Here is a 23712-nt window from a genome sequence, read left to right as displayed (position 1 = left end):
GCGGCTTGCCGCTCTGTTGACTAATGAGTTTGCAGATAACTGACCTAGACTCTCAGTTCCAATAATTACAGGCTGTTGTTGTTCCTTGTGATTAAGCCCCTATCCCAGTGGTTGGCAAACTCATTAGTCAGCAGAGCCGCAATTTGCCGACCACTGCCATAGGGCATCTAAAAGATGCCTTTTTAGAGTGACTTTGCCATTGTGGTGTAGAGGTTTTGTAACTTTTCATTGTATTCTCTAAGATGCATTCACCAGCCTGCAGCTGCCTAAGACATTGGCTGTCCATTAGGGCTTGTGGCTTGGTAATTCTGAAATCAAGACAAGGGAGAGCCTAATGTGGATACCAAGTCTGTTAAATTTTTTTCCCATATCTTTCCATCATGGCAAACAGAATGGCTCATAGAATTTGAGGCTTTTGGGTAGCCAAAAGTACTTCCCAGATCTATAGCCCTGCTTCACACTGGCAATTCCTTGCAGAGTATCAAGGGTAACTAAGGTGACTCCATAATGGAGTATCTCAGGATTGAATTTTGGAAAGGAGAGATATTGTCCGCCAGCAAGATCATACAACCTTTCTTGCAGAAGGGAGGAAAAAGTAATAGTGCCTTGTCATGTATTAATATAAAAATATCTGACCAAGCAGTGTAACAAATCCGTTTCCCCCCAAAATGTAGCTTTTGAGTACAGATAGTAATGCTAAAAGCTGCTTTACTTCCATAACTTTGTATTAATACTGTGAGAATGCTGACCTGTTTGAATTCAAATAACAGACTTGGAGACAGACGTATGGCAAAAACGAGACATTTAATACATACTCGAGAGCGGGTGTCCGTCAGGGTGTACAGGCACACCTGGGGCAGCGAACACAGCCTATTTATTCAATCCCTCTTCCAGTTCCTCATTGGCTGAGTACTATGGGGTCACCTGTTTCCTCATATGTCTCCCATTGGGCCATTTAAAAAAAATTGGGGTTAGGCCTTTTCAAGTTGCCTCCACCTCCCTGTCTAGCTGAGGCAGGCACCTGGTTTAGGGTGGGAGGGAGGGGGGTTTCCACCATGCTGCTGGCACATGCCCACAGTTCTTTGTTCCTATATCCTCTTCCCTCCTCCCTACATTCAGTTTTTCCTGGGAAAATTCAGCAGCTGTTTAGAGGTCCATTTCCTACAATACCATTTAGTTGTTGGGGCATTTTTGACATCGTGCTATTAAAATGAAATGTTTAGAGAAAACATAGTTAGCCAGGCCAAGTAAACTGGAGGAATGCAATTTTACTTAACTTTTCTGTATTAGATTAATGACTGTGTTAGAGGTGAAGTGACCTCTTCACGAGTCTTATTTGGAAAAGTTCCTGGGATATTCTAATAGTTTGGGGATTGGACATTTTGAGGAGTTGGATAAGAAGGTGTTTTCTAACCCTGAGAATGTGGGTACAAGTGACATTTGGAACCTGTTTCCCAGTTCTGTCCTGTCACTTTGAGACCTGTGTGGAACCCCACTCACTCCAATATCTGTCTTCTATCCTGCACTGGGCAGTCTGGACACACCAGGCAGACTTATCACCGTGTATTTTGAGCTGTCTTGGAATGTTTGCGGCAAAACATGCTCCTTTGAAGCAGAATATAACTGATCCACATACTGCGTAATCTGTCTTCATTTAATTTCTCCCCTTTGGTCCCCCTTTGGCTAAAATGTTTTCATTCACATAAAGTATACTTTATATGAGTAGAGGTAATCCAACTAAATAACTAAAATAAAACATTAACACTTTTGAGACACCTTGCTATTGATTTCATTTACCTATGTCAGTCTCCCAACAGGTTTTTGTGAGATGTCAGTACCATTTTTTTCACATGAGGAAAATTAGTCTTAAGGTCAAGTGATTCTAGCTAAGGTCATAAGTGTCAAGATGTTGGATTGACTAAGTTTTATTTCATTAGGCTCAGAAATAATAGCTGCAATATATTATATTGAGCATATATGATTTTCCGGGTACTGTGCTAATCACTTCATATACATTACTATCTTCACTGTGGTCCTTCAATATTATGATGCCTTGTTATAGACCGGGCAAAAAGTGGTTAGAGGTTAACGTGATCATAAGGCAGTTGTTTGAACGCAGATTTCAATCCAAAACCCAAATTTTTCTGTTCATTTCTGCATGTCCAATGTCTACCCTTTATTCAAAATCCAGCCTTAATTATCAGTTCCTCTGTAAAAGTTGTCTTTTATTATTAATTAATTTTTTTATTATTTTAAATTTATCTTTATTGTTGAAAGTATTACAGATGTACCCTTAAATTTTTTTTAAAATTGATTTCAGAGAGGAAGGGAGAAGTAAAGAGAGAGAAATATCAATGATGAGAGAAAATCATTGATAGACTGCCTCCTGCATGCCTCACATGGGACCAAGCCCACAACTTGGCCATGTGCCCTGACTGGGAATCGAACCATGACCTCCTGGTTCATAGTTCAACGCTCAACCACTGAGCCATGCCAGCTGGGCCAGCTTTACCCTTTTTAATAAAAGCTTTCTTGCTCTCACCAACCAGAAGCTATGGAAATGAATTCAAATAGCAAGTTATTTGTATAATTCTTATGGCTCTAGTTTATTTTATACATAATGATTTGTGTAAATGTTTTCTATCTGATAGTACTTAAGTTTGTTGAGGGCAGGGGCTTTAGCTAATAATGTACTTTGTAAATAATGGATGCCTAATATATTGTTTTGAGTGAACCTTATACCAGTAAATACCTTTTTCTAAGCATGAATTCCTCTTTATTTTCTCTTTATTTCAGAAGTTGGTATTGCCCTCTCCTCAAGGGACCATAGTCCAATTCTGAAAGTATTTGTATGCTCTGTTCAGAATACTTTTTTACCCTCAGGGATAAGGGGTATTTGAAAGGGAAGGATGAGGAACAGATATTACTGAAAAAATATTTATTCAACCTTCTCTGCAAATTTTTATATTTTTGAACTATTAGATAATTATTTTTGTTTAATACAGATCAATAGGACACTTTCTCTGGGCCATTTGCTGGGGTATGGAAATATCCTTATTACATATACACTACCAGACATAAGGGTATTTAAAAAACTGAAATTATTTTTGTTATATTTCTTGTTTAAGCATGTGTTAGACTGTGTTGTGTATAATTCTCATATATTGTTATTTTATTGATGAGGAACCAGAGCACCAAAGTTTAATTCATTGTCTCTTGGTTAATTAATGCATTCTGTGATTCTCATAACAAAGCACGTAGAAGTTTATTTTTTGTATTGGTCTTCCTAATACATATATAGTAGCCATATCTATGAAATATTCATCTCCTGGAATGCATGAAAAGGGAGCTTGTCCATATATGGCATACTGAGATCCTTGCCAATTGAATAATAAAAAAATACTCTGAGGCTGACTGGATATGAGTTGGGTAGATCATGAAACAATCTAGATGTTTTCATGGTTTTATTTGTGAGCTTTACAGGTTTCTTAAGTAATCTGGAAGCTTATCTTTTGTGCACTGGGCTCTCAGGTACTGTAACAAAAATCATTTATATAACTATTAAAGTCTAGATGTAGTATGACATGAATGTAGTTATGTTATAGATCAAACCATATGCTTATTCATACATGAAAACAAATGGCCTTATTTATAGGTAAATAGCAGAGGTGACATAGTCCTCTGTTTACTTACATGCTTTTCCTGTACTCTGCAGAAAAAGCCTGGGTCACTGGGCATTTCTTCATATTTTGAACATAGTTTGCTGTCTGTCAAGTTTTATGAAGAAGTTTCTTTTGGCTGTGTTCCAATAACTTGAACTAGGAAGGTCTAAAAAAATTTTTATTTTCAGTGGATTTAGCAGTTTAGAAAGGATTACTGTGGAGTTTGCCCTAGGTTAATTTATCACAAAATAACATGGAGATTGAGATGCTAACAGTAACTGAATTTTTTTGAAGAGCATGTTTTATGAAAGTACAGCCAATGTCATTTTTGTGTTTCTTTTCAAGGATAAATTTGTTAACAATGAATGTGTTCTCTGTGTGGTAAAGAACACTGGGAAACCCCTGTGCTCCTTTGAGTAGAATGCATTCTCACAATAATCATCAATCAATTGAAGAACTATTTGCAATTTTATCTAATTTGTGGTTGTTCTAAAATTGAAGAGCTACTAAATTTTTCTTATTTAATTGCTTTTTTTACTCCAGCAACCCACAGTGGACCTTCAGGACAACCTTAAAACTTTACCATTGGACTTGTAAACTGAAACTTGCAACACCATCTTCTTACATATTTCTATCTTGTTTTTCATCTAGCCTTTGCACTCAGTTGATTCTACAGAATCAATTGCTGATTAAAAGAACTTCAGTGATAGACTGGCTTATGTATACTTAGTAACTTTATTCTTAATTATCATAATGGGCTGTGAGTCTTCACTTTTGAAATCACATAGCTTTATTTTTTAACCAGAGGCCCGGTGCACGAATTCGTGTACCAGTGGGGTCCCTCAGCCTGGCCTGCAGGATTGGGATGAAACTGGCTGGCTCTCCAACATCCCTGAGGGGTCCCAGATTGCGAGAGGGCGCAGGCCAGGCCGTGCACAATTGGGGCCGGGGAGGGACCGTGAGAGGGCTCCAGGGCATGTCCATCCTGTCTCACTCAGTCCCAATTGGCCGGACCCCAGCAGCAAGCTAACCTACCAGTTGGAGCATCTACCCCGTGGTGGTCAGTGCACCTCATAGCGACCGGTCGACTCTCTGCCCCTTGGTGGTCAGTGCACGTCATAGCGAGCAGTTGAACAGCCTTAGCATATCATTAGCATATTACGCTTTGATTGGTTGAACGGATGACTGGACACAGCATATTAGGCTTTTAGTATATAGGATAGGATGCTTTGAAAACAGAGAGGCATCTAAGCAGCGGTTCGTACCTTCCTTGCCCCCATTTCTATAGTTCTCTAACTATTTTTGCCTAGATTACTGTAGTGAACTCTTGACTTAGCCTCCCAGCATACAAATGCTTTCCCATACCCCGTTATATGGAGAAATGTCAGATTAATCTTTTAAAATTAGTTCTTATGATGTTATTCCCTAATGGATTAGAGCCCAACTTGTCGGTGTTCCATAAAGACTCACTGGCGACTAGACTAGTTGTGCTTTTCCACCTCCTTACTTACTCCTGTCCTGTGTCAATACCAGCCTTTTTTATTGGTGGACACCTGCCCCAATTGCTTTCATTTCTAGCTTTTCTCTTTGTGGAAAGCCCTTTTCACTATCTTCTCACTCTCAATCTCCCCTCCATCCCCCAACCCCTTTAAGGCATTCCTTGACCAGTCCTATCTCAGGTTATTGTTCCTTTCTTCATCTGCAGTGGATTGTAAAGTTTAACATTCTGTACCATACTATTAGTGTGTTTACTCTAAAATGCTCTGTAACTCTATCAGTTTGACTCTTGGTAGGTTTTTATTTTTAATCATTTCTTTCAGGGCAAAGAAGTCTTTTATTACTTTCATTATTCCAGTAGTGGCTAATGCAGGCTGTTCAAGTAATAGTTTTTACATCAGTAAGTACTTGAGATGCTGAAACTTTTAAATTTTTTCAATAGCTGGAAAAGTAGTATTGGTCTTCAGATGTAGGAGAGAACAAATTACATCATATTGTCCAAGCCTAAGTAATGTCATCCTTATTGGAAGGACATTAGATACAACTATTAACAGTGCTTATGAAAAGTACTTAATAACTTGGCAAAATATTTTTAAAAAATTTGTTAATTTTGCCCTGGCCTGTTTGGCTCAGTGGATAGAGCGTCGGCCTGTGGACTGAAGGGTCCCAGGTTCGATTCCGGTCAAGGGCACATGCCCAGGTTGTGGGCTCTGTCCTCAGTAGGGGGTGTGCAGGAGGCAGCCGATCAATGATTCTCATCATTGATATTTCTCTCTCCCCCCCTTCCTTCCTCTCTGAAATCAATAAAAATATAAAAAAATAATTTAAAAATAAAATAAAATAATTCCCCCTTTAAAAAAATAAGAAAATTGTTAATTTTATGTACGGCGTAATTGTAATTATGAAAAAGAAATTTTCTGTTTCATAATTGTAATTATGAAAAAATAAAATAAACTGTTCTTTTTTTTTTTTTTTTTTAGAGGACTCTAATAGATTTTAACCAAAAAAGATATTTAGTTAGGAGCCTATAAGTATGGACATTTGTTTTCAGTAGTAATTATCTTGCCACATAAGCTAAAAAATTTTTTTTTTAAACAAATGGATTAGTGACATTTTTAAAAATTGATTTTTTTTTTAGAGAGAGGAAGGGAGAAGGAGAGAGAGAGAGAAACATTGATGTGAGAGTGAAACTGATTGGCTACCTCTTGCACATTCCCATATTGGGAATCTAGCCCACAACCCTTTTTTTTAAAAACATTTTTATTGATTTCAGAGAGGAAGGGAGAGGGAGAGAGAGATAGAAACATCAGTGATGAGAATCATTGATCGGCTGCCTCCTGCACACCCCCTACTGGGGATCGAGCCTGCAACCCAGGCATGTGCCCTTGATCAGAATCAAACTTGGGACCCTTTAGTCCGCAGGCTGATGCTCTATCCACTGAGTCAAACCAGCTAGGGCTCCATATCATTATCATGGCTATTTTGGGTGAGCTTACATAGTACTTAGCAGCTGTCTATTGAACATTTACTTTGCTCCCAGATTTTTTGCTCTTATATGTTGAATGTAGAGTTTTTTTCTTTTTTTTTTTTTGTCATTGAGATAAATTCTCAGGAATGAGCATGATTCTTGATGTATATATTTTCTGATATAAAAAGAATTGTGACATTGAATGGATATACCTTTTCTTTAAGCCTTGTAAATTATACTTTAAAAAATGTTTTTATTGATTTTAGAAAGAGGAAGGGTAAGAGATAGCTACAAACATAGATTGGCTGCCTCTTGCACGCCCCCTACTGGGTATCGAGCCCTCAACCTGGGCATGTGCCCTGACCAGGAATCAATCCTGTGACCTCTTCGTTTATGGGTTGATGCTCAACCGCTGAGCCACACCGGCCAGGCTAAATTATACTTTTATATTTAAACTGGTTTTGGTTAAAGCTTTAGTAGTTATTTGAGTGTAGTTCATAATATTTGTGAAAGCACTTTGTACACTATCTTACTTCATAACAACCCTCTTTGGTATGGAGGGCTAGGTAAATCCCCTAAGGACATTAAGATTTTGAGAAGGGATTTCTGAAAATTTTCACACATCAGAGCTCTGACTAGAACATGTGATTGTCAGCACAAACCAGTAAAACTATTTCAGTCAGTTCTGAGCTCTCCTTTTTATGAGTTAATATCAAATTCTTTTAATGTAATGAGATATTTACTAAGAAATTAAAAATGGGGGGGGGGGTTCTGTATCTTACCAGCTAGTTAAAATATCAGGTATTTGACTTGATGATTGGCTACATTCCAATGAAAGGAAGTTTGTGTTGGAAGTTTGCATTGCCATAACATGATCAGACCTGAGCATGCCTGCAGGGCTGTAGCATTCCTGTGAATAGTATTCCTTAAGAAGCCACATTTCTGCTGAGGGATAGCTCTATGCAATCTATGTTGAGTCTATAAGCGGTGACCTAATATTTTATGCCTCTTGAGCAGAGTACTTGTTGGAATGTGCATTTAGTGTTGAGACCATCTGAAAATTTCATTGATACTTCCCTATGCAAATATTAGTGATGGTATGGTCAAAGCACCCAGTCTTTAATAATCATCCTGCCTCTTAGTTTCTGCAAAGCTTTAGTCATGGTTCTTCTTGTAGTGTTTTGTGAGGGCTCTCAATTTTATGGGATTTGCACTGAAGTGGGTGGGTGATGCTGTGCTGGGCACATGGGAGCATTTCATTGGCCAGTCAGTAGTTTTATTTTATTAAAGAACAAAGTACTAGTTTGTTTTTTAAATAATAATAGCAGCTAATTTTTTGAATGGTTACTCTGCGTTTAGCATTATACATTATACACTATCTCATTTAATGTTCATAACAGTTCATTTTATAGATGAGAAAACTGAGGCATAGAGGGGTTAAATTCACACAGTTGGGATTTAAAACGGTTTAAAAAATGATTTTAGAGCACATGTGTGCTTTACCACTATATTAGGGTTAAAATAAGAAGCCTAGAGGTTTTTGACATTCTCAGCTCTTGCCTCTACCTCTGTCTAAAGGGCTCTTAGTAGGGGTTAATGTGTAACTGTGGCTTTGTGTATTGTCTTTTTGTTACATGATAAAATAAAAAAGGTGTTTCTAATAAAATTTTAGAGGTTTTCCAAGCAGATAGCAGTATTTGTAAACCAATGCTTGATTTCTGACTTGTTCTCCAGAAGCCTCATGACTAAGCTTGCTTGATATCTTTTTTAAGTCTTTTCTTTTACAAACCTATAGTTCAAGCTGGGATAATAGTGTATGTATGTTTCTCCCAAAGATTTGAAAACAGAGGGGTAATTAGGAGTCCCATTTAATGGGATAATACAAAGAAGAGTACAAGGTCCTTGTGTTGCTGGGGTGATGTAGGCTCTCCCAAGTCTTGGTTCTTAGCTGGTCTTGAAAGGGCTTTAGATCCCCAAATCATAGATGATTGGATTATGAAATTAACCCACGCTAAGCAGAACTACAAGAGACTAATGTGAAAAACCATAATGTAGTTTACTAACTTATAAGGAGAAGTAATAACTCTCAAGTGGACAGGAGGATTGCATCCAGTGATCAGCATGCTTGGCTACAGGAGGAAACCAAATTCTTAAAAAAAGTTTGCTTGGTAAGCGGATTTTGAGCCAGGGAACTTACTTGGATGTTTTTAGTAGCTGCTGTAGTAAAGCTACTATCTAGCCTGTTGCATTAATTGCTTTTTATAAGGATAGAATTGTTTGTGCATCATATGTATAAACATGCCAACTGGATAATAATGCCTATATCTGACTCCCTGGGTCTCCTTTGCTTTTGTTGGACCAATTCCTAATTCCCATTATCTTCCTTTAGAATTGTCAAATCTTTTAATCCTCTTATTACCCAATATTTTTTTTAAAGTGAAGTTTGTAAACCTCTGCTGTGATCTTTTTTGTTCTGTCAAAGAGCAGTATTTATTTCCAAGTTCTTGATGGGGTAAGCAGTGACTCTCTTTTCATCCACTAGTTGCACTTCAGTTTTTGGTGATTGAATTGAGGTGTGGTTTAAGTGAAGGTTTGGCAGCTCCTGGCATTTATGCCAGTGGGTTGGTGAATCCTAGGATGTTTTAGCCAGTGCTGTGGATGGCATAACCTCCAGAAAGTTGCTGCTGAATTTGAAATAACAGCTGGATACTCAACATCACTTTGCTGTATAATTCAGTAGATTATGGTATAGCTCCTTTTACTATGATCAGATTTGAGCAGTAATGTATTTTAGTTGACTCTTGAATATGTGATTGCTACTAATTCTCAGTGAGCTTAACGTCTCTGAGTTGATTTGATTTAGGAGAAATTAAAAAAGCCATTCATTTTTAAAATAAGGGCTAGTAGGGAGAACATGAAATGGAATGGATATAATTTTTTCCAAATTCAAAAGTACTTGAATTTTGGATATTAGAAGTAGAACAAGAAGTGCTTCTTGAAGCCAAACTCTTAAAGAAGTATTTTGAATATAAGAAAACACTATATATTGACAACCGTATCTGTTACCTATTGCTACATGACAAATTACCCCAAAATTTAGTGGCTTAAAACAACACAGTGTAAGCCTCATAGTTTCTGGAGGTCAAGAACCCAGTCATCACTTTGCAAGAACCTCTATTTTAGAGTCCCTTGTGAGCTGCAGCCATCTTAGTCAATTGGGGAAAAGTCTGCCTTCAAGCTCACTCACATAGTTGATGTCAGGATTAAGTTCCTCACAAGTTGTTGGACTGAGGGCCTCAATTCATAATGAATTGATGTCCAGTGACCTCTTGTGGTTCCAGAAGCTAGCTTCATCAAAGGGAGCATGCAAGATAGATGTAAGAGGGTAAGAGAGAGAAGTAGAAGCAAGACTGATCAGTTTTTTATAACTGAGACAACCCATCACTTTTGCCTTATGTTATTCCTTAGAAGCAAAGTCACAAGGTCTAGCCCACAGTAAAGGGAAGGAGATTACCAGAGGAATCATTTCAAATGCTGCTAACCACACACCTGAGGAGTGGGGATGGGTATGTTTTGGAGAAAATAAGTAAATATTAGGTTCTATGTAAGATCCAGAGACTCTGAAGAAGTTTGCTTCTGTTTTTGCTCAAGTACTTTGGTGCAGTACTTTTCCTTTCCTTTCCACTTGCAGGGGACTCTTGCACCCCATAATTTCTACCTTTTTTTCTCCCAGAATCAGCATGCTGCCATCCTCTCTCCCACCTCCTTTTTCTTTATCTCTTACAGACTTGCCTTTTCAGTGCCTGCTGTTTTCATTGATAATAGTAATTGGATCTTCTTGTTGCCACTCTGCCAAAGAATAAGGAGTTCTAGTACTTTGGGGGCTGTTCCTAGCATCTACTTAGGATTTATATTTATACCAGTTGTTAATAGTGGGAGATATGGCCTCTTGGTATCTGACTAGGGTCATGAGTTTTGATGTGTGTTCCTATGAGATTTGTTGCATTTATCCCTACTTTGAAATACAATCTTCACTTTTTTAGTACCTTTCTATGTTGTACTCTAGTATAGTTGTTTCCTTTGAGAGAATTTCATCTGGAAACAGCCTTGTTTTTATGTTCACCTGCTTTTGTAGCTTTGTGTTTTGACAGCCTGGCAAGCTACAGTGAAAGATGACAGGATTTCAGAAGCCATTTTTGAAGTCTTGAGTTCAAGGATTGCTACTCTCAGTAAGCAATTTGACCAACTATGGACAGATTATATTATTTTGCACATGGAGTTTGGTACTTACAGAATCTTTTCCTTGAGCTTTGAATAAAGATTTTCCAATTTGTGTAGAGAGGGATGAGCACTATAATGAATATTTTTGATCACTTTTGCTCTCTTTCCACAAATAAACCAACTAGTGAGGTGTCCCTTATGCTGACATTCTTCTGGTACAGAGAAGTTGATGGGGACTTCTGTTTGCTCACACTCCCTACAAAATGGAGGAGAAAAATCAAAATGTTAGTTGGAAAGGGACAACCAATAGGGAAGTAAATTCTGTTTGTAATCTTCTGAGAGGGCATTTTTGAGACTAAAAGAAGAAGTTGTTTAAAAACAAGAATTCTTGAATTGTGCTTGAGTAGTTCTCATTAATTTTCAGTGTCCCTTCTGTGATTTACAACTTATTTTGCCTTGATGTAATGCCATTGAATACATTTATCGAGAACCTACTATGTGACAGGCATTGTGCTAGGCACTCATCAACAAAACTTCTAATCATCCCAACAACTTGGAAAATATTTCCTTTATCAGTACAAAGAGAATGAGGCACCCAGGATAGTTCAGTGATTTGTCCTAGGACACACATCAAAGTTATCTGGTCTAAGTCTTCCTTATTTCACTACTTAGCTATGGTCTGGGCTCTTTCTCTTGTTTGTTCCTCCCCTGCTTCCCAAATCTCAAGTTAACAGACCAGCTCTCTCCTTGTTTCCCCCTAAACATGAACCCAAGGGGCTCACTAGGAATTGACTACTTATAACTGCTTATCTTCAAGCAAATCTATGCTTCTGTGTATTAAAATGCCAGACCCAAATCTGTATTCTGTCATGATCTTGTTGGCTTAGAAATAAATTAGGACCTGAAGAGAAAAGTGTGGGAAACTGCTTTGGTCTAGGTCCGTGGTCGGCAAACTGCGGCTCGAGAGCCACATGTGGCTCTTTGGCCCCTTGAGTGTGGCTCTTCCACAAAATACCACGGCCTGGGCGAGTCTATTTTGAAGAAGTGGCGTTAGAAGAGGTTTAAGTTTAAAAAATTTGGCTCTCAAAAAAAATTTCAATCGTTGTACTTTTGATATTTGGCTCTGTTGACTAATGAGTTTGCCGACCACTGGTCTAGGTAGTAGCTCATGTCTATCAGATTTATAGAGCTAGATTAACTAGATTTAAATTATGCTGAGAAACGTAGAATTTCTGTTTGGAAAGTTGAGATTTATTTTAGTGAGGGCAAAGTTGAGTTATTCCTCCATTATCATTGGGTTATGGGTTTTAAATCGGAAAGATAGACATTTATTATCGAGGAGAGCAAACGTTTTGTGCTTCCTGGTTTTTAACTGTCTACCTCTGAGACATTCAACTCTCCAGGTGTGCTCATTTATGCTCAAAAGCAGTGATTAAGTACTGTCTCAAACACCTGAGTTTCTTGTCTGACTAGTAGGAGCTGAAATAAAAACATAATTAGAGGAAATAAAGAGGGACATTTTAGTAAGTAAAGCTGATGACCAGAATGAAGAATGATGGAATTCTAGTGGAATTTTATTTTGTAACTCTGATCACGAATGCTTTGCTCTTGTGTAAAAATGTACTGTGTTTTGCTTGAAGGCTACTTTGCATTTCTTTGGTTGAAGCTAGTTTAAAGTTCTCACATGTAAGTTTATGGCCAGTGATGCCTGCATTTCTACGAAGTATAGAATGTTTTGTGAAGTCACTTTAATGGCATTACTAAGTATTGTTAAAATTAATTGAGGTTAGGAGATTTTATTTCTCTTCCAGTAATGGGGAAAGACAGCTGTTCTGTCTTTCCAAAATTTTGGAATAGGTTAATGATGTGGTTGGGAAGTTTTTTTGTTTGTGTTTTTTCTTTCTGGTGATGAAAGTTTTTTAGTTAACAGAATCTCTTTGTATAAAGGAGGTGGATTTTGCCTGTAGCATTCTGAGTAACTTTGTATGGTCAATTAGCACACATGTAGGCAAAAGTGTTTTAGTAGTTAGTTGTAGGTATTTTTCTTTTTTCAGTAAGAAACTTCTTAGCAAGCAGTTAGCTAATAGGTCTAATATGAGTCCCCTTTCCCCCCTTTAAAAAATCTTGGCATAGGTTAAGTGAAAAATTGTAGATATTTAAGCTGAGCCTTTATTGTGATGGCCTGATCTGTGCAGGGCCCTCCCCAACCTGCCACCCTTGCCATAGACCTCTCTGTGACTTTTGCCAAATGTACAATAGTGTTCTGACCACATTCTGTGTAGCCAGAACACTGTGATTAAAAACTTTCAGGGCACGTGAGCATCTTCAGTACCCTTGTCTAAAAAAGAAAGTGTTGACTGCTGTACTTTCATCCTTTATGAATTCTTTAAAAGCGTCTATTATTTTTAATTTGCAGCAGCTCTTGCCAGGTAAAAAGTTTTGGGAAACAGATGAATCCAGCAAAGATGGACCAAAAGGAATATTCCTGGGTGATCAATGGCGAGACAGTGCCTGGGGAACATCAGGTAATCTAGATCTAGCATCTGTACTGTGATTTATGCCTGTCTTAGAGCTCCTTTCCTCAGCAATTGGCAAGTCATAAATTGTACATCAATGACATAAGCATGTCAAGCAGTGTCCTGTCCTGTAATATAATTACCATGAAGGAGCTTATGTGATATAATTTATTAAAACATAATTAAGCAAAATCAAATCTTCAGTATTTTATTGAAGTGTTAGCCACAGGGGAATGGTCTTATTTGAAATGACCATAATTTCAGCTATAACTTCTTGTTCTGTACTGCTGTCAGCATACTTAGAATTAGAAAATCCATGTCATTTGAAGTCACGCTTCTTTTTCCCCTCCTCCCCCCCCCTGCATAACGTGTATGGGATGATCTATCTGTGAATGTGGATGAGGCCAAATCAAGTCACTGGGCACAGATGCTCTTCTGACAGATTACCCTTGAAGAGGGATGGGAGAACTTTTAGAGGCAGACACACTGACAGCAGAAAGAAATGATAGATCACAGGGAGGAAGGAGACAGAAAATCCAAAAGCTGATGTGCTGTTATAGCACAGTATAAGAATGGAACCTCAGATTAACAGCAAGTCATCAGAAGAATCAAATTATGTTTAAAAAGGGCAGTAAAACCATATTTTGTTTTAGTAATATCACCAATAAAATGCATTAAAAAGAATTCTACCACTTGAAAGGAGCAAACATTAATTTATTCACTTAGCTAGGAAAACCAGTTATGTGAACTGCTGTATTGCTCTGCTATCCTGGATATATGAGGGGTGTGTTCCGTTTTCTTAGTTATTTAGTATATTATACTCAGGGAAAAACACAATAGGAGGTTTTGGCTCAACTGACCACAGCAGGTTTCCTGATTCCCAGTCATTGGTTTATCCTTGAGACATCACTCATAATTTGTTTGAGCCTCTGGCTGCACTGTATCATGCTTGTGTATCTTTTTTGTAGATCATTCAGTTTCCCAGCCAATCATGGTGCAGAGAAGACCTGGTCAGAGTTTCCATGTGAACAGTGAGGTCAATTCTGTACTGTCCCCACGGTCGGAGAGTGGGGGACTAGGCGTTAGCATGGTGGAGTATGTGTTGAGCTCATCCCCGGGAGATTCCTGTCTAAGAAAAGGAGGATTTGTAAGTTGGCTTGAGGAACTTGTTCCTATATCTCTCTTTTTTTAACCCCCGAAACAAAAGATGCCTGTTTAGTTTCCTTAGATATTCACAGCACTAATTGGAGGGTATTATAAAAACACTTATTAAAATTAGTAGGGGATGCAAACCAAACTATTAAACATAGAGAAATGATATTTTTTTGGGGACACATTGATAGTAATATGAGGTAGGAACTGAAATCTAGATTTCAGTTCATTGGTCTACCAGAAAATACCATTTTTAGTTTAAAACAACAAAAGTACACAAGAGTAGGAACTTGAAAAAAGAAAGCTGAAACTGGTGTCAGTACTGAATAGATAGGAGAGCAGTGATTTGTCAGCACCCAAGAACCCTTAAAATGGATCAGCTATGTAGGATCATTCTTGTTTTGCTAGCTAGGTTTTAATTATAGAATGATCTTTTACCTTCTTTGAACAGCTATACTTCTCACACCCAGCCTGTCAGGAATTAAAAAAATTAAAAATTCTGTTAATTCTATATCTGTAATTTTTGTGTGTCCATCACCATTGACCACTTTGATGCCATTTTAGTCAAAGCAGCTTGCCTGTTTACAGCCTCTTCCCTTTTAAGTCTAAGCAATCCTCCTCAGGCATCCTTGATAGCCTTTCTCAAAACTAGCCCTTTCTATGGCATCGACTTTCTAGATTTAGAAATCTTAAGATGGAAACATTTGAGTCTTCCTCAGCTGTGACTTCCTCATCTGTGATAGGAAGGCCATGAGAGGCCCCATGACTCTGTTTCCCCTCCTTTTTTCCCAGGTCAGTTTGTTTTGTACATTTTTAAAGCTCTTTCTCCCTGAAGTCTTTTTGGTCTAATGGTACTTGTTGGCAATAATTTAAGAAATATTTTTTCCTTTAAATCATATTAATTTTTCCTCCATAACTATCTTTCTTTATCATATAGCATTTGTTGTCAATATTTTTTTGGCATATATCTGTTGCTGTGTGTCAGAGGCTTGGTCCTATTTTCCCCATTCCACTCGAAACTTCTTTAGAGTAACAGTAGTTCGTTTTTGGTGCAGCTTCCTCAAGTGTCAAGTACAATTCTTTAATATGTTAGTGATACTAAATGAATGATTGTTGACTTGGTTGGCATGAAGAGAACCAGGTACACACAGAGTTAGCTTTATTCTAGGCACATCTAAGGTGTTGCTTCAACTGACATTGACATGACCTAGAGCTTGTAATTCGTAGAAAAACCAGAAAAAAATGAAATGAACTTCTTTAAGAGACTGATTTGGTTTTCTCTCAGCTCCACACTTAGAAGTTTGGTGTGAGGAATTTAGCCAGAAGAGGATCTTTTATAACAACTCTTAGGAAGATCAAGGAACTAAACTGGGGCTTTTGTCTTAGTCTTGAGAACTAGCCATTCCAAAACTGACATGATTGTTTTTTCAGTCTTTTGACGCTGTAAAGACGAGGTCAGATTTAGTGGCTTGTGGATCAGATAGGAAAAGACTTTTAATTTGAACCTTCCCAAGAGGCTGCTTGGGAAGAATAGGATCTACCCTTTGGATGTGGGAATGGATCAGGCAAAAATGATCATTTGCCTATTGTGCCATGGGAAGAATGGTGTTAACTACTTCTCTTCTTTCACCTTATCCCTAGCTTACCTCTTTTTTTTTTTTGGTCCTCATACATTTTTATCTCATGAACCCAGATTTCTCATAGGAAGTGCTGTCTATTCCTGCCTATAACTTTTAGTTATTTACTGTAGAAGAAAAGTTAGTCTTGTGTGTAGGTAAGTTGTTACTGTGGTAAACTGGAACCTGTGTTATGTGTGTGATCAGTTTTTAATTCTTGTGCATTATCCAAGGTGGCATGTGTCTGGGTTACTGTGAGGTTTGCAGGAGGTAGAAAAATAATTGAAATAAAGAGAAAGCTAAAGCTCTGGGATTGAATTAATATTTTTGTCTGTTTTTCTCTTTTTGAACAATTGTTTCATTATTCTATGACAAAGCTTTATCTTTTGAATTGTGTCTTGCATTTGTATTTATGAAGGCAACTGTCATCCTTTGTTGTCTTGGCTGATGATTTTTAGCTCTTAAAATATTATCACCAGAAGTTAAGACCTCAGGACAGAGGTTGGAAAATTGTACTCAAACAGTCAGATAATCTACTCAGTTTAGGTTCTGAGGTTTGCATTAGGATAAATGAAAATTCTGTACATCTGTGTTCTAGCTTCTTCTCAGAGGAAGGTCGTGGGTAATGAAATATTATTCCATATTTTGATGTGGGTGCCATCTAAAGCAGCAGTCGCCAACCAGTGGTCCGTGGACTGGGACCATTGGTGGTCCATGAGGTCCAAAAGGTTGGTGACCGCTGATCTAAAGGATGATATAGGATCAGTGACATCAAGCTACAACATTGGCATATTCAATAGTGGATGGATGCTTGAGGATGAGTGAATTACTTTTTCGCTTTGTGGTTGTATCCTGCTGGTCTTATACCTAACCTGGCTTTTGCTCTGCCTCTTGGTTAGGATGACATCTGACCAAAGTTCTGGTCATGGATACCTTAGTCACTTTTTGGTTGTCATGATATACATGCATCTTCTTGGAAAAGTTGAACTTTAAAAAAAAAAAAAAATCTAACTTGTCCTTCAAAGTGTTGAGTTTAGAGGCCAAAAAGAATATCTGCTGCTTATAGCTAATTGTACTAAAGGGTGGGTAATGAGTGGTTTATGGGTCAGAGCACTCAGGTGTTTTTACTTTTTGGGTGGCTGTACCAGCATTACCTCCATAAGCCACGGAGAAGCCTCATTTGAGTCTCCTTAGAGCTGAAAACATTTCTGATGACTGAATGAATGTAGATAGACCTCAAAACAAGTACTAAGTGGTCATTCTCAGATACTGACAACAGATAATCCAGGCTCTGATTAGTTTTTCAGTTAAAGGAGGTTTAGAACCAAAGTAATCTACTCATTTTACAGTGGTTTTCCATTTTCAGTGAGGTTGTTTACTGATTGCAACTTGAATGAAGGTATTTAACTCTTGTCAAGCCTTTTAAGGTTCATTTGATTGTGCAAATGGATTCAGTTTAGTACTTACGGCTTCCGTGATAAGAGTACTTTCAGCTGACAATAAGAATTTGATAGCAGTATTTTGTTCTTAATACTGTAAATTTTTGGTGGTATTGCACATAGGAACCGGGGACTTCAGGATAGCGGTTTTCAGAATAGGAAACCTCAGAAGACCAGTTAAGCCAGGGTCAAGTTATTTATTTATTTATTTAATATATTTTTATTGATTTCAGAGAGGAAGGGAGAGGGAGATAGAAACATCATTGATGAGAGAGATTCATTGATTGGCTGTCTCCTGCATACCCCCCACTGGGGACCGAGCCCACCACTCGGGCTTGTTCCCTGATTGGGAATCAAACCAGCAATCTTTTGGTGTATAGGATAAGACTCAACCAATTGAGCTACACTGGCCAGGGCTATCCTTCATAATTTCTGTCTTTCTGGTTTATGGGGCCCAGGGAAATAAGAAAGACCACTATAAACTTGGATTAGGATGAAGACCACCCTAACCTTGGAAGAAAGATTTTTAGAAAAAACATTTTGGGAAGTCCTTTCTGCCTTCTGACCTGGAGGATGCATGCACACTCATAGCAATTCATTTGGGTCATAAAACTTGATGACTTGCTTTTCTAGACTCGACTGCATTTATTTTAGGTAACCAGTGCTACTTTAAAAACTTTGTGCAGTGTAATGCAGGTAGTAGTCAGGGGTTTAAGTCTCAACTGGATCTTATTCTCATCTGCAAAATGTGGATAATTAAAACACCAAAAGTCTAATTCATATGGCTAGGTGATATATTTTAAAAAATGCTTTGTAAACTTTATAAAATCTTGCTCCTCAAAGTCCATGGGCCAATAGCATCATCATTACCTGGGAATAAAAATGTAGCATCTCAGACTCTACCCCAGACCTATTGAATCAGAATCTGCATTTTGACAAGTCCCTCAGGTGATTTTGTATGTATATTAAAGTCTGAAAAATACTGCTATCAGACATAATTTTCTTGGAAGTTTAAATTACCAGGAAGCTATGGATCAAATTGAGAAACTTTTATTTGCAGGGTGGGGGTCCTTCAGATTTGAGCTTCCCTTGAACAAGAAATGTACATGTTGTACTTTGCAGTGTCAAGCTTTTAGACATTGACTAGATAAAAAGTTAAAAAAAAAACACCTTTTTGAAAACCAGTTTTTGTTTTTCATTTTTCTAATAATAAATAGCATTCTACATATGTAAGATATATTTTCTTTTTCTCTTGGATCTGGTGGTATCACAGCAGAGGGGCACACTCTTTTTTTCCTTTCTGCACACCAGGAATTTGGTGATCATATAAGCAGAGCCTTGGTATAGTTTGTGTTTCACTCTTTCTAAAGTGCACACCTCTTTCCTTATTTTGTTCATTTTGAAGTTGGGATGCATCTTTCAAATGTTAGTATGTCATAGTTTAATTGTCAGTTTTCCTTTTTAGCAGCACAAATTGATGGTGTCCAATTTGATGAAATGTAGTTGGTGGTGGCTTGATTCTGTAAGTTTCTTTGGGAGGGGGGAAGAACAAGGGGACATGAGCTGTCTAGCAATTTTGAAGCTTTGGGAAAGTAGAGATGAGGGTGGATTTGTTTGAAAAAGGCAGTGGCAAAAAATGAAAATTGGGTAAAGTTCTGCTAAGGTTTTTTTTTTTTTTTTTTTTTAAAGAATTGCACTTTCATGAATTGCCTTATTTTTAATCCTTGAAACAACCCTTTGAGGTAACCTTTGGCCCTGAATTTATAGATGAGAAAAATAAAGCTTTGAAGGGAAGTGATGGTGCCTGGATTCAAACTTTATTCTAATTTCAGTTCTTTACAATACTGTTTTCTATTATGCCATACTGGTTAGTCAAGTTCCTCACAATAGGTAATATGCCAATTTAAAAGAGTAGTTCACATGGCTAGTAATTCCAAGCTTTTACTAATTTTTTAATATTTAATTTTTTCAAATTAATGATGGAGCTATAAACTGTTGAACTTTAAAGGAAATTAACATTTCAGGTTTTTTTTGCATTTTGTAAAAAACAAATGACCCTGACCGGTGTTGCTTAGTGTTTAGAGCGTTGGCCTATGAAGGAGGAGAGAGAGAGAGAGAGAGAGAGAGAGAGAGGTATGTGTGTGTGAGAGAGAGAGTGAGTTTGATTCCTGGTCAAGGACATGTATCTAGGTTGGAAGTTTGATCCATGCCTCTGGTCCAGGCTGGTGCAAGAGGCAACCAACCCATGTGTATCTCTCACATCGATGTTTCTGTTTCTCTCTCCTCTCTCTTTCTCTCTTTTCCACCCTCCTCCTTTCCACTGTCTCCCTAAAAATCAATGGGAAAAAATATCCTCAAGGAAGATTTGGAAAAAAATACACCCCAAACCAGGCAAATGTATACAGGAGAAACCATCTTTTTAGTTAATGTTATTATTCCTGGACTCGGTGTGTACTATGATTTCTACAATATACAGTTCTTCGCTCAGTCTGTTCTTATCTCAGTTCTTTAATGTCTAGCAATGGAACATATTCTTCCCTCTGCCTCTTAAGATCTGGGTCTCACAGACCCCTTCTTGGCCCCACTCTTGAGATTTTGATTGGGTTTGGCCACTTGCATTTTGAGCACTCACTGAAGCCTGTGTTTGAATACTACAGGTTTGGGTTAACATTGAAACGCATAATTAAAAGATGCTATTAATCCCTTTTGTTTTTTCTTTCATTTACTGAATAGACTTTCCAGTACTGTTATGTACTAGGTAATATGTGACAAAAAAGCAAAGCATAAACTCTGTATGTATGATATTTATGTTGGACTTAATTACAGTGGTTCTTAATTGTGACTGCTTATCGGAGTTACTGGAGAGCTGTTTATAACATTTGTGGGAGCCGGTGTAGACCAATTAAGTCAGAAACTCTGGGAGTGAGCCCAGACACTTGTAAATTTTAAAAAGAATGTGATACCCAACACTAATCATAGAGCCATTGCATTGTGGAAAATGACAGTGTCCTGGTAGGGTCAGATTGACTATATACTTATTTAGTTAAACCACTTAATTGGGGCATTTAAGATTTTAATCTTGGTATCATAGATAATGATACATAAATACATCCTAGTGCATAGCTTTTACTAATATATTACCTTTGTATAACATGATTATACTTTATAAAACTTTTACACTTGTATTATTTCACTGATGTTTGTCACTACTCTGTTTTAAACAAAATTATCCCTGTTTTAAGGTTCAAGTTTAATAACCTTCCAAAGCCTTGTGACCAGTAAGTGTTAGCAGCTGAGATAGAATATAGATTCTGTGCTATCTGGGTTAATACTTTCTTAAATACCATGTAGTAACAGGCACCTTAAATATTAAAAGAAAAAATTTAAATCCCATAAAATGTACCAGCTCATTTATACTCTTTTCCTCTTTTTACAGCCATCACATTTCTGAGACCATTTTTATGATCCTGAACCCTGTGTTCTCTTATTTAGAAATCAGACTTCATGTCAATAATTTTTATTTAAAGTTGTTGATTTGCTGAACTTTTTTCTCCTAAGAAAACTTAGAATTGAAATATGACTTATGGCCCTAGCAGGTTTGGCTCAGTGGATAGAGCGCTGGCCTGAGGACTGAAGGGTCTTGGGTTCGATTCTGGTCAAGGGCACATGCCTGGGTTGCAGGCTCTATCCCTAGTAGGGGGCGTGCAGGAGGCAGCCAGTCAATGATTCTCTCTCATCATTGATGTTTCTATCTCTCTCACCCTCTCCCTTCCTCTCTGAAATCAATAAAAATATATTTAAAAAAGAGAAATATGACTTGTGTATCAGAAAGTGTGTAAGTTATAAATGTTTATCGTTAAGAATTTCCACAAAATGAATATACCCTTGCATCCATATCAAGAAATGGAAGACTCCCTTGGAGCCCCCACCTTCAAATAACAGGAACCTACTATTCTTCTGAGGCATTTCTACTCAGAGTAGAAAACCAGACAACTATATTTTAGTTGAATGGACTGTATAATGTTGGTGAAAAACAGCCTACCCCAGGGTTACGTTTGAAAAACCTACCTTTGGCAGTAATTGGGAATGTAAGTTATCAGAGGCCACATTTTCAGGCCAGAGCAGTTAGCTTCCAGATCAGCTGAGCAGCTTCTCAGCAAGCCCTTGTAAAGGGTCACTGAGGAAAGTTAACACACAGCATTCCTTGATTTGGTGGGTGTCGCTTTCACCCAATTTCTTGTTAGCAAAACTTCCAACTACTTCTTTATCCCATTATCGTCCCATTTTCTCACACAGACCTTTTGAATTTATGAGGAATTGGAGCTGAACTGCTCCTTCGAAGCCAGTGACTTGTAGATTTGTGGAAGATGATTGATTTAGGTGTGTTAGTTGGGTAATTCTTCTAATACTCGTTTATTATTGACATCAATGGTGTCTAATTTATGTAGAGCTGTTTGTTATCTAGACCATATCTCCACCTATGGGATTCTTATCTGACAATGGAAGGATCCTTCTTTTAGCAGTTCAGTTTTGTAGGAATTTTGTGGTCATTCAGTTTTCTTTGTCATAGTTTCTAAAGTTCTGCCAGGCACTGTATTTAGTGTTGGGGATATGAAAATGAATACACAGCTTCTGTCAGTTTTACCTTTGTAGTAGGAGGGAGCTATTGTCTCTGGACATCTTGAAACATCTTTCTGTCTCCAGAATCCTGTCATATTTTCATTTCTGCTTAGGAATTTCATTGTGGTGCTTAACTGGCTGTCACTCACTCCTTTTGAACCTCTGACAGTCTTATACTTTGAAGATTCTGCTGTGAAAGTTACATCTCAATGATTGCTAAAACTGCAGTTTATCATCTTGATGCCACATGAAACGAGTGGCATATCCTTCTTGTATATGTTCCTTTGTTCATATTAGCAATGCCATCTTTATTTTTCTGTGTTGCATTTGAACAGAGCATGATTTTGAAAGCACAATGGGCTCTGAACTGGCAGTTGAAAGATCTAAGCATGTCAAGGTATGAGCCCCCCTTTCTGGGCTAGAGATCTTTAAGAACTACTCTGAGAGCATTTGTTTATTTTGCATTTGTAGGCCTACCCATTCACAACTTTGTACTTGCTGTACCGGCCCCCATTATTGAGTTCTCCCCAATGAAATTTGTGATGACTGGAAATGCTGTGCAGCAGCTCTCATCTTTTTCTGATTGGATTTTGCCTTTTACCAGGAGCTTTAATTGGTCTAGGTGTGTTTGTTCCTCCTTAAACCAGAAGTCAGTGGTGGGGACAAGTGAGGTTGCTTCTCTCTACTTTTACCAAAACAGTAGTTACTTATTATTACTCTTTGGTAAGATTGTGCCAAGCTCTCTGTACTACATCAAGTCACTGTACCGAATCTTCTTTTCCTTTTGGAAATCAAGGCACATTTGCTTTATATGTCCAGGTCTTAAGTTAGGGTGTTGGTAAGAGGAGACATTTAATTTCCTTCCGACACAGGATGGACATCAATGTACTTGGCATCACAATTCTTTTGGGTTCAGTCTTTCATTAGTCACAGTTTGAAACACTTTAAAGATAACTTCTTTTGCATCAGCGATTCAGTATAAATAAGGTAGTCTCAAAATAATCTGGTATGGGGCAGGTCAATAGAAGAAGACAACACTTATTGGTGAAAGAATTTCGTAGCTGGATTTAACATGTTTTGAAGGATTAAAAATGTTATACTTAAGGTGATTGGTGAATTATTGATGCAATGAACTGTGAGACAGGGTGGAACTGGGGTGGTGGTGATAGTACAAATTCGCAGGGCTTATATACCAAGATAAGAGTAATTGAATGGAATGATGTCAGACCACACTTAGCTCAATATTCGGAAGTAAGTGGGGAATTTACATAGGCAATGTGGAGTAGGAGATTTTTTTTTTTGGAGACTTAACACTTTTTCAACTATACTACTAGCTGCCATACCTGGATCTTCTTAGTCATGCTATTACATAGAATTAGATTTGAGAGTAGAAAAGTGAGACCAAGAGACACAGTTTTGGCTGGGCTTTGTGTAGAAAGAAAAAAAAAAATGGGATGGTGGGATACTGGGCATGGTAAGACTGTCCTTAACTGTAACATAACTGTATGTCTGTCTCCCCCA

At 37.7% G+C, this 23712-nt stretch overlaps 1 protein-coding gene across 23 annotated transcripts in view; it reads left to right on the top strand.

Annotated features, from left to right (window-relative positions):
- The window catches only part of PUM1 (pumilio RNA binding family member 1), a 123003-nt gene that overhangs the window by 37070 nt on the left and 62221 nt on the right, over positions 1–23712 (top strand). For 9 of the 23 annotated variants that reach the window (XM_080656136.1, XM_080656134.1, XM_080656133.1 and 6 more), the window contains exons 4-5: positions 13265–13373; positions 14333–14511. The exons of 9 other annotated variants lie outside the window; for them this stretch is intronic. In XM_080656136.1, the coding sequence (XP_080512262.1) occupies positions 13265–13373; positions 14333–14511 (288 nt within the window). The remainder of the gene's footprint in view (positions 1–13264; positions 13374–14332; positions 14512–23712) is intronic. 5 more of the 23 variants (XM_080656135.1, XM_080656127.1, XM_080656137.1 and 2 more) reach the window with 1 other exon arrangement.

Source organism: Plecotus auritus, assembly GCF_963455305.1.
Source record: "Plecotus auritus genome assembly, chromosome: 2".
Taxonomy (NCBI): domain Eukaryota; kingdom Metazoa; phylum Chordata; class Mammalia; order Chiroptera; family Vespertilionidae; genus Plecotus; species Plecotus auritus.
This window is presented reverse-complemented; position numbering and strand designations above follow the sequence as displayed.